General features: G+C 40.8%; 1 protein-coding gene across 1 annotated transcript in view; it reads right to left on the minus strand.

Annotated features, from left to right (window-relative positions):
• PLB1 (phospholipase B1) overlaps positions 1–15,875 on the minus strand; it is a 203,633-nt gene that overhangs the window by 102,071 nt on the left and 85,687 nt on the right. The window contains exons 27-34 of the mRNA XM_044659597.1: positions 15,329–15,410; positions 13,537–13,641; positions 13,337–13,432; positions 11,421–11,492; positions 7,528–7,605; positions 6,886–6,946; positions 3,478–3,536; positions 2,145–2,218 (exon numbers count right to left, since the gene is read on the minus strand). Coding sequence (XP_044515532.1) covers positions 2,145–2,218; positions 3,478–3,536; positions 6,886–6,946; positions 7,528–7,605; positions 11,421–11,492; positions 13,337–13,432; positions 13,537–13,641; positions 15,329–15,410 — 627 coding nt within the window. The remainder of the gene's footprint in view (positions 1–2,144; positions 2,219–3,477; positions 3,537–6,885; positions 6,947–7,527; positions 7,606–11,420; positions 11,493–13,336; positions 13,433–13,536; positions 13,642–15,328; positions 15,411–15,875) is intronic.

Consider the following 15,875-nt stretch of genomic DNA (forward strand, 5'->3'; position numbering starts at 1 on the left):
CATTTCTGTCTTCTCTGTCACCTGTCACAGGGCTCATTCGTTTTAGTTTTACTCTCTACTTTCCAGCTTCAGGATGCGATGTCACTGACTTATTAAGGCTGGGCTCAACTGCTAGCATTGCCCTGATTTCCTTGGCTTCTTATTACTTTGAGGTTGTCCGATTTCTCTCTCCCTTTTTATCCTGTTGGCAATCATGTCTGCTCATTAGTCACAACCATCAAGGAATAGAACCAAAGAGAACTTGGGTCCTAAGTTGAGAATTAAATTGGAATGGTTTGTGCATTCATTTGAGGTTCTAAGTATTTGACTGGAGCAGCAACTTGTTAAGAACTGCCTTCTAGGACGAGGACACCCAGCAAGTCCAATGGTCTCCAATGTTGTGATTCTCAGGAGACTGACTCCTTGCTCATCCCTAAGAGAGTTCTGAAGTCTGTAAGTCAGAAGCCTCCCCAGGACACTGCCTTTGTCCCCCTTTTACTTTGTGACTCTCTTAGGTTGAATCAAAAAGCATGATCACAGCAACGCCCTCCCCCCCCAATGTTCTATTTTGCTTCGGGAGGAAAGTGTTTCTTTCAAATTAAATATATTGTTCAGATAGTAGGAAGAAATGGGCAGAGGAGAGATAAGTACGTCCTTGGACTGTCATGCCTTTCATGACCACTTTACAACATGTTGGCTATCTTAGGACTATTTATCTTATTCATTGAGGAGGGACGCTCATATCTATTCTTAGATGACATCTTGATGAAAATAAATAGAGTTTCTTGGGAAAGAAAAAAATCTAGAAATACGTATTTCCCATATTGGCCTGTTTTATGGATTGGGTAATGGAAAAAGTCCTGGATTTGGAGTCAGGAGACATGTGTGTTGAAATCCTGGACTTGTTAGTAACCATATATGTGACCGGCCATGGGCATGTTTCCCTATTTGGAGAACAATAATAGTAGTTAACATTTAAATAGCACTTTAAGGTTTTGCAAAGTGCTTCACATGCATTATTTCATTTTATTCTCACAAAAATAGCTCTGTAGTTGGTGGCACAGGGATAGAGTGCTGGGCTTGGAGTCAGGAAAACCTGAGTTCAAATCTGATCTTATATACTTACCACCAATGTGACCCTGGGCAAGTCACTTTGCCCTGTTTGCCTCAGTTTCCTCATCTGTAAAATGAGCTGGAGAAGAAAATGGCAAACCATTCCAAGACCTTTGTTAAGAAAACCCCAAATGGAGTCGCAAATAGTCAGACACAACGGAAACAACTGAAACAACTGAATAACAACAAGGTGTTATTATTATCCACATTTTAGAGTTGAACAGACTGAGGCTCACAGAGATTAAATAACTTGACCAGAGTCACACCACTAGCAAATGTTTGAGGCAGGATTTGAACTCAGACCTTCTTGACTCTATACCCAGCATTCAAACTACTCTGCTACCAAGGGACGGAATGGGAATTAGATGACCTTTTAAGGTCCCTTCCAGCTCCGAATATTATGATCCTATGAATACAATATAAATCTTGAACATGCACTTACATATGTGTTTGTGTATAAATCTATCATTTATATATATTTGAATGACTATTTCTATTTAACTTATGAATAAATATTTATGATCAACAAATACCAGACTTAGAGGCATTTGTGGGAGATGTAAATGCTACGAGTTTGCTGTTGGTTTTGCTGCCCTGGGATTCAGAGAGAATTTTTACACACAATAAAAACAAAACTAAGTAAGTAAAGTAAGGTTATGAACAAGCTCTTGGCAGAGAGGTGGGGGACTGCAGGGGCAGATTGTTGCACCCACTGTCAGACCACCGGCCCTATTATGGGTGGTTGTAGAGCTTTTTTTTTTCTTCATTACAAGGGAAGGTTCAATGCTGCTGGGCAGGGCATTCAGGAAACTACTGTGACATAAAAACAAAAGGCATCATTAAACACACTTTCCAGTTTGGACTCCCTGATTATTCAGGGGACTGTGGTTTTTTTTACCCCCCTTCCTTGGAAAACTATCCCCAGGCCAGTCCCTTTTCTTTGGTGCTTACCTTTGTCTTCTATCTCAGGCTTATGCCCATCCAATTCCTGACTGAGACTATGTGGTGGGGAGGAGACTCCCCAGCACTAATAAATGCAAAGTTTGTATTACCTATAGGACAGTCCCCGATACTGAGTGATGACATCAGGAAGATCATCTGGTTTTGAGCCAATTCCATTGCCAGCCTTAAAAAAACATGTCAAAACCCAAAGAAAAAACAGTGAGCTAGTACAAATGGAAGACTTACTGTATAGCATAGTGGGAAGGGTACTGGACTTGGGGTCAGGAAGATCTGCGTCCAAATCTGACCTTGGATGTTTACTGTGGGACCCTGGGGCAAGTTACTTAATTGCTCAGTGCCTCAGTTTCTTCATCTGTAAAGTAGAGATCACAATAACACCTACTCATGGGCTTGTTGTTGAAGTTCAAATGAGATCATTTATGTGATGTGCTTTGCAAATCAAGAAGCATCATATAAGTAAAAAATAAATTAATAACATCATCAGGATGCTAGTTATTGGGTACTGATGATGTTGTTTATTGTAAAGCAGTTTGGGATTCTTCACAGGGCACCAAATTAGTGCTTGAGGGACCTTGGGGCTAATCTTTTCTCTGCTGCTAATCAGTTATGGCATGGACCAAGTCATTTAATTTCTCCATGCCTCAAATTATTTTCCTTAAAATGGAGATAATAACTGGTTTTTACATAATGCTTTAAAGTTTGTATTTTCCATAAATACATACATGATTTTTTTGGGGGAAAAACAACAACAGGGAGGGGGAATTGACAATGTCCCATTTTACAGATGGAGAAACTGAGGTTCAATGAGTTTAAGTGACTTGCTCAGCATCACAGAGCAAGCCTCTGAGGTAGGATTGAGACCCATGTCTTCCCAACCAAAAGTCCAGTATTCTATTTACTATCCCACACCACTTGCCTGCCCTCTCTACTTAAATGAAGTTGAGAATTGAGTCAAATCATGAATGTAAAAGCATTTTGAAAATGGTTCTGGGACATACAAACATAATGTGGGATTATAATTTCCATTCTTCTTATTTTCATCATCATCATAGCTTTTTTTGTTCTAGAATATTCACTCTTTGGGCTCAGGCAGGCCCCTAACAAGATTAAATCTCTGTTAACAGAGAGGCTGGGCTTGGGTGTTTTAGTCACCTATCCATTCTCTGCATCATTCTGTAATGATGTCATAGCTTGGGAGTCTTGCCAGAAGCAGAAGGTTTTTCTGGGAATGGAAAAAAACAGTCTTCCTTTTCTCAGATAACAGGAGCTTTACTCTGTATAAAGCAGCCAGCCCCTGGCTCCTTCTTGGTGGCGAATCATAGGGGCCAGTAGATGGGAGAATGCTGCTTCATACTACCAGGAGGCATTCCTGTTCATCCCGCCCTATTACCCAAAGCTTGACAGTGGCACACATTTCCTTACAGTCAGAGAATCACCCACAGCTGCAACAACTTGAATGTCTGCTGGTTTCAGAGCATGTACTGGAAAGGCAAATGGATAAGCATCAGCGTTTTGGAAGGAAACAGAAGTCAGAATTTAGTCCTGGTTTGCCCAAAGGAGGTGGGAGGCACTGACAGTTAGTGGGTCGGGGCTGTCCTGGAGGCAATAGGCAAGGAAGGGCATTATGGGAAGCTGGGAGTGCAAGGGGTATAGGTAGAGAATGTAAAAAGGAAGAGGCAATTCTACAGAGCCAAAGATGTAGATGGAAATTCTCAGGACTAGCATGAATGTAGGCTGATTACATGTGATGACAGCCAACTTATTCCTGACTTTGCGGGTAGAGAGGAACCTGCAGGGGTCTAGGTGGGAGCCCTGGTTTGCCAATTAAGACAAACTTTTCTAGGATTCTACCTGAAAAGCAGTTTGGATATGGACAAAGACTCTGTAAGATTTGGAGTCAGAAAGACTTGAGATGATGTTCTGCCTCTGACACATACTAGCTACATGACTGTGGGCAAGTCACATACCTTAGTGTATTCTCTAAAACTATAAGTTATAGAGAAGTTGCTAATCTATATCCTGGAGGGCATTTCCAGCATGCAAGTTCCTCATACTGATGAAATCACGGACCTAGACCCTGTCCCCTTCTTATTCTCTTTGCTCCCTACCTCCCCAACCTTCCACCCTGGAGTTAGAGAATCTGAATTTGGATTCAAGCATTGTCACTTAACGCATATGTGACTTTGGGCAAATCACTTAAACTCTCTGGTCTCAGTTTCCTCATCTGCAAAACAAAGTGGGTTAGACCAGATGACTTCTGAGGACCTTCCTCATTCTAGATTTCTGAATGAAAGTGGAAGGAGAAACCTATGATTTTCATTGGCTTCTGCTGGGAAAGGACACATCTGCTGGCGATCCATGCTTTGGCTGGGCTGGACCACTTAGATTCTTGGCACACTCCCCCACCTCAGGGCATTTGTTCATGTAATTGTTGAATTCCTACCTCTCATTTAAAGTTCAGCTCAAATAGTATCTCCTTCAAGAAGTTCCCTCTGTTGCTAATGACCTACTCCCTATAATCTCACATGAAACTTTGTCCTGTATCCCCTCAGACTGTGCATTATTATTTCCATCATCTATATCTGTGCCTAATGTTTGTGCCTATTGGATGGCAAGCTCCATGAGTAAAGGTCATGGCTTATCCAAATTAAGCCTTGCACAGTATGCTGCACATGTGGAGGAGCTATAATTTCATCAGTATCAGGAATTGAGAAGTTCATTAGTCCCTCTGGCCTTGATAAGTCCTAGGTACCTGCCCTTAGTACACATAGTCTGAGTGACTTCCTCAGGTCACACAGTGAGTATATGAATGATGTAGGTAGGATTTGAACCCATGTCTTCCTGATTCTAAGTTCAACACTCCACCAGTTACTCATGATGCATACACAAGTGCTTGTTGTTAGCACAACTGCATAGCACAGGGCTATGAGTGGAAATTACAGACCTGGAAACTTTAGGAATATGTAGGGATGCCTCAGGGGGATGACCAAAAAGAATGTTAAGGTTGTGAGTTAAAACCACAACTTCCTCCCAGTGGATTAGTGTTCATGGTCAGAGCCTTCTTTTTGAACAGGGACCCTGAATGATGAGCCATAGTCCTGCATCCTGGGCGTCCAGATCTGTCATTCTCTTGGGGAAAGAGTAAAAAGATGAAGGGATAAAGCCAGAGAAATAGAGAACATGAGGAAATAATAGCAGATTTTTAAGGGATAAGATTGGTAGATAAGTATCAGTTATTGGATAAAAGAGGCAGAGAAGAAGGAATTCTGGGGAGATCTTGAAGAAAAAGAATGGTCAAATTCAAAACAGCAACTCATGATGGATAGGGCCTGATCTTGCAGTCTCTTATGGAGGCAAGGGGTGTAGTGTGTATGCGCGTGTGTGTATGTATACATGTGTTTGTGCATGCATGCGTGTATGCATGTATGTGTGCATTCAAATGGAGCCCAGTTTTAAAGATGCACAGATCGGATGGGCACTAGCCAGTCTCTAGTAAAATAAAAGGTCGATGGAATGTTAAAATTAATTTCTGGATTTCAGCCCCCCAGTAATGCTAATGTTGCCTGTGAGGCAGCAAGAAGACCACCTAGGCTCTTCTACTTAACTTGTGTTACCTCCATTGAGCCACTTCATATCCCTGGGCCTCAGTTTCATCCTGTGTAAAATTCAGAGACTGAGCAACAACATTGAAAGGCTTCAGAACTCTGATCATTGTGGTGACCAATTATGACTTCTGAAGTCAGATGGTAAAGCTTGCCCTGCTCATGGCAGAGGTGGTGGTCTACAGGTGCAGACTGGGGCATGTATTTTTTAGGACCATCACTGTGTGTAGAATTTTTGTGGTTGACTTTTCTTATTTGTTAAAGGAGAGGATTCTATTGACTGGAGTAGAAGACATGAATGGGAAGTGATAATAATTAAAAGAGAAAGGATTAATAATATATTTTTTAAAAAAGAAAAAATCAAAGTCATTGAATTTAATTACCTCCCACCCCTCTTTGGCTCTACAATTCCGTAATTTTATTTTTTCACATCTCTCTCAAAAACTCTTACCTTCTGTCTTAGAAATGATCCTAGAATTACCATAAGAGAGGTAAGGGCTAGGTGATAGAGGTTAAATGACTTTCCCAGGGTCACATAGCTAGAAAGCAACTGAGGCCAAAACCTCCCATCTCTAGGCCTTGGCTCTCAAACCACTGAACCATCTGGCTTTCCACTGTATCACTCTCTTTTGAAGGGATCCAGGGACTTTATGAATCACACCCCACCCCTTCTACTCCCATATACTTGCTTTCACACTCCTGCAGAGTGGGCAAAGCTGTTAAACCCAGGATACCAACTGAAGTTTCAGAGAGGGAGGTTCCCTAGTCCTGAGTGACATCTCCAACTTTATCACCAGATCCACTCTATGGTGACTCAGTTGATTAAATGGTATAACATTTGTAAAGTCTTTTGTACAGTGTCTGGCATGCAGTAGGTGCTTAATCTGGGGAGTTCAATGAATGAGTCCTTTTGATTACTCCCATTTGTGATCTAGCCTAAGAAGCTGAGAAGACAATGGAGCCCAGCTGCCATGGGCCCTAAAAGCCCTGAGGAGTGGGCTAAGCAAGCAGATAAAGGTGAGCTGAAGAGAGCCATGCCATAGCACTGCAATGGCGGGGGTCTATCAACATTCAGGTCCACTTCTGCAATCCAGGCTGGCAAAAGCAACTAGGAAATGGGACTATGTCCAGATTTAAAGGTTTAATTCAAACAGTAAATGAGACACAATTGCTCCAAGAGTGCTGAAGAAGTAAACATTCCAGCCCCTGTTTGTATGGAGGCTCTTACCTGACGTGGGGAAAGAGGCAGAAGGGGCTCTGTCTTCACACCACAGCTGGCTCCCATAACCCTAAAGAGAAGAGAGTGGAGCTAAATGACATGGGGGTAAGGGGGGGGACAGACAGAGGTCAGGAAGCATCAAAAACATAGCCCAATACTGCAACCAGCTTCTCACCCACCTTTAAAAGGGGAAAGATGATTAGCTCCTCTGCTATTGATAAAAGCTGTGATTTGATTGGTTGAATTGGGCGGAAGGCAGAAATCCTTCCCTGTTTTGCTCATGTTTTTCATTTCCCTTAGTCCATCAGGAAGATCATGGCATCACAGACTGAGTACTGATTGGGACCTTTGAGGTCAAGGCAGTCGACTCTCTCATTTTATAGCTAAAGAAACTGGATCCCAGAGGAGTTAAATGACTTGCCCAAAGTCACACAGGTAATAAATGTCACATTCTGGATCCAAATTCAGGTATTCAGATCAAGGAAGAGCATCTGGTTAGCTTTTTCAAGGAATGAGTGAATAGATAAAGACACTCTGCTGTTTCTAGTACAGACCATTCATATGCCCACACAGTGCCATTCAGAGAGCCCTGCTGTGGATAATCACTACTGTACTTGTTTTTGAAACCAAATAAAAACAAAAGAGCAATACCGGTTTGGGGCTGCTGGTAGGAGTTGCTGTTGGATAGGTATAATTGCTGTTCTTATAAGTTCGTAGGTAGGGCTGATTCTGTTTAAATAAAAAAAAAAAAAAAAGAGCATGATCAGCCAATTGCTATACACTGAGCAGCCTACTTCTGAGATTAAGAAAAACCAACCCTTACTTTCTAGCTTCGTATCAATTCTAGGATAGAAGAGTGGTAAGGGCTAAGCAATTGGGGCTGAGTGACCTGCCCGGGGTCAGACAGCTAAGTTATTTGAACCCAGATCCTCTGAACCTCAGGACTAACTCTGTGCTACCTAGCTGCTCCACCTCTGAGACCTCACTAAGAAGCACTGACATTTTCCTAGCACTTGAAAATCAAAAGCTGATAGATTTAGACTCATTCTTCAATTTCTGTATTGCTATGGTTACTGCTTTTGCTACTCTTGTTACTTCTACTATGATGCTTACTTCTGCCATTGCTATTATAGTTCTTGCTGCTATTGTAAACACTTTCATTGCTGTTATTATTGCTATTGGTTTGTTGTTGTTGTTCAGTCATTTCAGTAGTTTGGGATTCTTCATGACTCTGTTTGGAGTTCTCTTAGCAGTAATACTGAAACCTATTTCCTTCTCCAGGTTATTTTTCAAATGAGGAAACTGAGGCAAACAGGGTTAAATGACTTGCCTAGGATTACCCAGTTAGTAAGTATCTGAGATCAGATTCAGTCTTCCTGACTTTAGACCTGGCACTCTACTTATCACCTAGTTGCCCTACTATTGCTCTAGTTACTGTTTAATGCTACTGTAGTTACCTTTGCTAGTTTAAATATTATTAAATTAATTAATTAAATTAAAAAAAATTAAATGATTGCTATTGTTACTATTATTACTTCTACTATTACTGTTATTTCTGCTATTGCTTTTGTTACTGCTATTGCTATTCATACTGCTCAATGCTAGCATTGCTATTTCTATTGCTACTATTACTGCTCTTAATGCTCTTACTGTTATTTCTACTATTACAATTATTACTGCCATTGCTACTATTATTTTATAGTTATTTCTGCTCTTGCTATTATTACTATTATTATTTCTACTCTTATTGATATTTCTGCTATTGCAACTATGACTGCTATTGATATTATAGTTATTTCTGCTCTTGTTATTACTACAATTACTGCTCTTAATGCTATTATTGTTATTTCTGCTATTGCAATTGTTATTGCTCTATTATTTCTATTATAACTATTTCTGCTCTTGCTACTATTATTATTTCTACTATTACTGCTATTGCTGCTATTGCTATTTCTGCTCTTAATGCTGTTACTGCTATTTCTGTTACTGCCATTACTATTGCTCTTGCTACTATTATAATTCCTATTGTTATTTCTTCTCTTGCTATTATTACTGTTTAATGCTACTATTGTAAGTTATTTCCATTACTCTGACTACTACTGCTCTTGTTAGTAGTATTCCTTTTTTTTTTTTTTTTTTGGCCAGTACTACTCTTCCTGCTTTTGCTACTAGTGCCAGCACTGCTGCCTCAGTAGCATTACTTCTACTGTTATACTTTTCTATTGCTAGTACAGCTACTACCATGACTATTAGCAGTATTACTGTTATCAGTACTAGTAGTTGTAACTAGTTTTATTAGTGCTGTGAGTGCTACTATGACTTCCACTGCTATCACTGCTGCTCTTACCACGTGTATACATCTTTCTCACTGACCGATTCTAAATAGGGCTTGTAAATTAGATGGTCCTTCCTTTCACACTGACAGAACTCCTTAAATGGATTCTCTCATTTAATACAACAACCCTGAGGGAAGTACAGAAAAGTCTTATTCATCTTCATTTGACTAATTAGGAAAATGAGTGGTAAAGGGACAGAAATTATACATACATACACACACACACACACACACACACACACACATATATATGAATGACTAGGAACATCAACGACAAGGATAGCTAACACTTATATGACACTTATTATGTGCCAGGCACTGTGCAATTATTATCTCATTTGATCCTCACAAGAACCTGTGATGTAGAGGTATTCTTGTTCTTATACCTATTTTACAGATAAGGAAACTGAGGCAGAGTTACCCAGGGTCACACAGTTAGTGTCTGAGGCTGGATTTAAACTCTAGTTTTTCTGATTTCAGACTTGCTGCTCTATCCATTGTGCCATCAGCTGCCTTATAAGTGGTGAGACCAGGACTTGACTTCAGGTCTTCTACTTCCTAAGCCATACTCTTTCCACTGAATTTTCCACTGTTTCCCTGTTGATCTGGTTTTAGCTCTCACCCTTTTAGATTTGTCTCCAATTACCTCTTTGTACCCAATTACCTGATTAGCTTTTTGACCTTCTCTGCCCAGGCACATTTTTGGCTCTACTACCACACACGTGCCTCACTCTGTTTCACAAAACATCACAAAAGGGGCATCTAGGTAGCTCAGTGAATAGAGCCCTAGACCTGGAGTTGACTCCAAAACTGGGTCCAAATCTGCCCTCAGATGCTTCCTAGCTGTGTGACCTTGGGTGAATCACTTAACCCCACTTGCCTAATCCTTACCTCTCTTTTGCCTTGGACCTGATATTTAGTATTGATTCTAAATCATAAGGTAAGGGTTAAAAAACAACAGGTAGACACAAAAGTAACTCCATAGCTCTACCACCTGAGAACTCTTTTTCTATTCCTATTCCATTTGACTTCATTTCCCTAATTGCCAGGATATTCATAGAGCACAGACCCTCCTCCATACCATTTAGTTTAATTTAACAAATTTATTAAGCATCTACCATATGCAAAGACTTTCTTCCCTCCCCCCCCTCCCCCGGCAATGGGGGTCAAATGACTTGCCCAGGGTCACACAGCTGGGAAGTGTCTGAAGTCAGATTTGAACCTAGGACCTCCTATCCCTATCTCTAGGCCTGGCTCTCAATCCACTGAGCTACCCAGCTGCCCCCTGCAAAGACTTTCATAGGCACTACAGGAAACAAAATGAAGATAACACTTTCTGATTTCATGGACCTTCTTGTCTAGTACATATTTAAAAAAAAAAAAAACCCTTACTTTCTGTCTTAGAAACAATACATATGTTGGTTCCGAGGCAGAAGAACTTTAAGGGCTAGACAACTGGGGTTAAGTGACTTACCCAGGGTCACACAGACTAGTGGATATTACATATGCTGGGATAATTATAGGTATGTGTACATGTATAAAGATTAAGATATAAAATATAAGATATATGCATGAGAGATGTATAAGTCAAGTGTCAGGTGGGGTCTAAAGAAGAAAGGTCATTACTTGAAGGGCTTGAGGAATCTGACTGGAGGGAACATGGAGGGTTTACAGGAGGATGCGACATTTGTGCTGGGCTTTGAAGGATGGCTAGGAATTCAAGAAGGATAAAAGGATACTGGAGAGGACATTTCAAGCTTTGGTGACAACAGCAGGAACAAAAAGCATAGGACATGTATGAGGGAAGACAAATAGCTCAGTCTGGTTGAGACACAGTGAATGGATGGTAGAGCAGAATGAGAAAAAGCTGAAAATTGTGGGCTGTCAAGTTCTATAGGCCTTTGAATACAAAGCTGAAGATTTGACATTCATTCAGCAGGAAATCGGCAACTTCTTTTCCTGGGCCAACCCCAACATCTCCTCCTAGGACCCACGTGAAACGCCCCAGCTTGTTTAAGATTATGCCCAATGTGAGTCTCATACATAATAAAAGAACAATGTGTTCTCAGAGTGGTGTTGGGGGCAGGTAAGGGGGTAAAGAGGCAACAGAGAACATTGGAAGGGAGAGAGGGAGTTAAGTGGGTATTTTAATGTAACAAATGAGTTTAAATTTTAAAAATTGTGTAAAATCTTTTTCAAAGTACTTTACCTGACTAGGGCAAATTACATTGATTATGTTTTCAAGATTCTCTTCTTTTTTCTTCTCTCCAACTGGTTCCAGCTAAATGGAAAAAGAAAGAGTTGGGAGAAGAATAAGAGAAATAGAAATCTCAGAAGACCTCAAAGGGCATCTAGTCCAACTGCTACATTGATACAGATGTCCTCTGCAACAACACCAACGAGTCATTCAACCTCTTCTTAAAGACTTCTAGAGATGAGGAATTCGTTACCATTTGAAGACTGCCTTTTGAACAACTCTGCAGAGGTAGAAAGGTTCTTCTTTAAACCTGAAATATGTTACTCTGAAACTCCTACTCCCCATTTTCCATTTTGTCCTCTGGGACCAAAAAGAAGAAATCTGTTCTCTCTTTGGCATGACGTTCCTTCAAATGCTTGAAAATATCTCTCATTTTGTGTCCTAAATCTATTTTTTTTTCAGGTTAAATACCGAAAGTTCCTTCAAATGAGCAGTCGAAAAGCATTTATTAGATGCCTAGTCTACAAGTCAGTCAACAAGCATTTACATTTAAATGGACTTTCATTGAGTTTTGTTTTATGTTGTCAACATTTCCTCATGTGTTTCTCTTCACCTCCAGACTTGTCCCTTAAAATAAAGATTAAAAAAGAAAAATCAACAAGCATTTATTAAGTACTTACTTTTTGCCAGGTACTGTGCTAGAGGATGATACAAAAGATAAAGCAAAATAATGCCTGCCCTCAAAAAGCTCACATTTCAATAGAGCTTACAATCTAATGTCCAAAAGAACTGTATGAAGGATCGTCTACACCCCTCTCACCATCCTGACTGCCTTTGTTTGAATGGACTATGGTTTGTCATTGTCCTTCCCAGAACTGAGCATCATGCTGGTCTGTCTAGCCAGGTAGACTAGCATGACAGGACTGTCACCCCACTCATTCTATATTATATTAGACATTTTTTAAACCCTTGCCTTCTACCTTAGAATCAATTCTATGTGTTGGTTCTAAGGTAGAAGAATGGTAAGGGCTACGCAATAGGGGTTAAGTGACTTGCTCAGGGTCACACAGCTAGGAAGTATCTGAGGCCAGATCTGAACCCAGGACCTCCCATCTCTAGACCTGGCTCTCAATTCACTGAGCTATCCAGCTGCCCCCTCTACTAGACTTTTATTGACATAATCTAAGTTTGCATTAGCTTTTTTTTTTTTTTGGCTGCCATGTCATTGTTGTCTCATGGATCTTGTAGTCTACAAAAACCAGGGGTGGGCTGGTAAATGTCTAGCAACTAGCTTGGTAGATGTATATGACACATTTTAAAATTTATTATATTTTATTAACATTTTCTCCATCAGGGTCTTAACTCTAGACAATCAATAAAAAATAAATCAAACTGATTTTTTTGGTACATGCTTCCACTGAAAATTTAACAATCAGCTTTTACAAGCCAATTTGAGTTGGTTCTACTACCACCATGGCTATGACCCTGAGATCTTTTCTACACTGTTGTTTAGCCATACCTCCTCCATCCCAAACCTTTGCTAACTAAATATAGAATTAATTGGGGCAAAAAGGTCAAGATCATGAATGGGTAGGATAGTGTAGGTGGGAAGAAAAGAAAATTAACCACTCCTTGGATTTATTGCCTATACTTCTCCCTTAAAAAAAAAAAAAAACAAAACCAACAACTTACCCTTCAATATTGATTCTATGGCAGAAGAAAAGTAAGGGCTAGGCAAAGGCAGTTAAGTGACTTTCCAGGGACACACAGATGGGAAGTGTCTGAGGCCAGATTTGAGCCTCTCATCTCTGGGCCTGGCTCTCTAACCACTAGGCAATAGTTGCCCCCTCTCTTTGGTTTTTAGGCCATAGAGCCTCTGAGGTAAGTAAAAAGAATTTTCCCATTAAAGCAGAGATGTTTTGTCTTACCATGTTGTTCCAGAGAGCTCTGGCTACACGTGCGTGGGCCTTGCCGTGAAAGTGGAAACAATCTGGGGCAAAGAAAGAGCTGTCAGGCAGCCCCTCCTAGTCATAGAAAGAGGAAGATTGAGGGTGAGAGAAATCCTGTGACCAAGCTCACTAGAGGCAAAAGAAAAGAAAATCATCTTTTTGGGTTCTTCTTTCTTTACCGGGGTCTTTGGCATAGGAACTTGCTCCAAAAATGGCTGCAAAACCACTGTGAAATCATCCCTGGTATCATATCTCCCACTGTCAACTAGCCGGTGAGTTTCCTCCTAAAAGAGGTGAAGAGAAAAAAAAAAAAAAAGAACTAAAACAAGAGCCAGAAGGGGTTTTCCCAGATTCTCTTGGGCAAACTCTCTCTTCAGGTAGTAAGCCTACTCTGCAAATTTCTTCTGTTTTACCAGAAAAGAACAGAACTAGATAACTTGAAACCCTAAAGTTTATAACCCAGTGGCCAAACAGTCAACCAAGAAAAAAAATGGATAAACCCTTCTTGCTGTTCAGCCATGTCCAACTTTTGGGACCCCATTTAGGTTTTTGGGGGCAAAAATATTGGAGTGGTTTGCTTTTTCCTTCTCCAATCCATTTTGAAGATGAGGAAACAGATACATACTTAAGTGACTTGGACAAGGTCACACAGCTAGTAACTGAGACCATATTTGAATTCAGGTCTTTCTGACTTCAGGCCCAGAACTCCATCCACTGCACTACCTAGCTGCCTCTAAAGTTCAATTGTTCAGGGTCTATTTTCCTAGTCTGATGATTGTCTGTGCCTCCTGCTTCTGTCCTCAACCCATTATGATTATGTAATGCCATTCACATAGTTATAGTACAAAAACAGAAAGGATGAGACATGACAATCTGGCTACCATTTTTTTTAAACTGCCTTCTGTCTTAGAATCAATACTGGGTTTTGGTTCCAAGATTGAAGAGTGGAAAGGGCTAAACAATGGGAGTTAAATGATTTGCCCAGGGTCACACAGCTGAGAAGTGTCAGAGGTCAGATCTGAACCCAGGACTTCCCATCTGGCTGCTTCTTAAATGCTTTGATAAAAGATTTAATAGTGAAAGAGGTAGAAGTTATGAGCACAATACGGTTTTTGTATTATTTATACATTTCATTAATCCATGCTTCTTCTGCCCTTCATTGGAATAGATTATCCCCAGCGCCCATTCTAGGTGCAGCTAAAAATATTTCTTTCAATTGAATAGAAAGTCTTGTGGATGTGGAATCAGAGGATCAAAATTCACTAGATTCTAGCTCAGCCAGTTACTTCCCAAAGGTGCAACCTCTGGAAAATAATTTCTCCTCTATGGGCCTTTGAAGCTTTAAATCAATGAGCCTGTGACACTGAGATTCAGAGGGGCTTTAACATCCATTTTGTGCCCAGAAATCACAAATCACAACTGATATATTCACTGCCCAAAGGTAGAGAAGAAAAGGGCAAGAAGATTCCAGTTCAGATTCCAGTTTTGCCTCTGACTTTAGGTCTGTCACTGCTTCTCTCTGATTCTCTGCTTTTGGGCTGCTGCAAAATATGAGGAGGTTGGGGGACAGCTAAGTGGTTCAGTGGATTAAGAGCCAGGCCTAGAGATGGAAGGTCCTGGGTTCAAATTTGGGCTCAGCCACTTCCTAACTGTGTAACCCTGGGCCTAGCCCTTATTGCTCTTCTGCCTTGGAACCAAAACACAGTATTAATTCTAAGATGGAAGGTAAGGGTTAAAAAAAAAAAAGAAACCAAAAAAACCAGGGGGTTGGGACTGAGTGCATTAAGATCCTTTCCAACTCTCTGAATCAATGAGCTTTAAATCCAAACAGCATACTAGTCAGCAATATTCACCTCCCAAGCCAAAGTCGAATTTCCTTGAGCATTAAAAGAGCTCTTTGAGAAGAGTCCAGAATTGGCAATGCATTCACATTAAATCCCTTAAAACCAACCGGTCTCCCTTCCATCTTACCTGGTATTGTTTGTTCAACTCAATGAGGGTGGTGAGTTCGGTGGAATTGTCCTGAAACTTCAGCACACAAGGACACAAGGACCTGCAGGTTGGAATCCAGAGAAGTCCCCCATCCCATCAGGCCCATCACTTGGAATATGCACAGTTGTAAGAGAGGCAGCAGCTTTTATTTCATGTTCAGCTAGCCAGGACACAGGGGTCGGGGTGGGGTAGGGGAATCCCTTTGAGTTTGGGAGTCTGAGGGACAGGCACTTCTGTTTGTGACTGCATCAGGAGGGAAAGGATATCCAAAGCTATGGGCAACCTTGTAACTAGAGGATGTGGGAAGCAGAAATAGCTATGATTGATGTATTTCAAAGAGGAGCTTTGAAGTCATGGTGAGTGCTTCTCTGGAAGATGATTTTCATCTGAAGCCCCACAGGCAAATCAACTTGTAGAGTACTTGGGAAGGGTCTATAAGGAGAGGGAAAGAAGGGAGGAAGGGAGAAAGGAAGGAAGGAAGGAAAGAAGAAAAGAGGGAAGGAAAGAAAGAAGGAAGGAAGGAAGG

The sequence above is a fragment of the Gracilinanus agilis genome, chromosome 2 (genome assembly GCF_016433145.1).
Source record: "Gracilinanus agilis isolate LMUSP501 chromosome 2, AgileGrace, whole genome shotgun sequence".
Lineage (NCBI taxonomy): Eukaryota > Metazoa > Chordata > Mammalia > Didelphimorphia > Didelphidae > Gracilinanus > Gracilinanus agilis.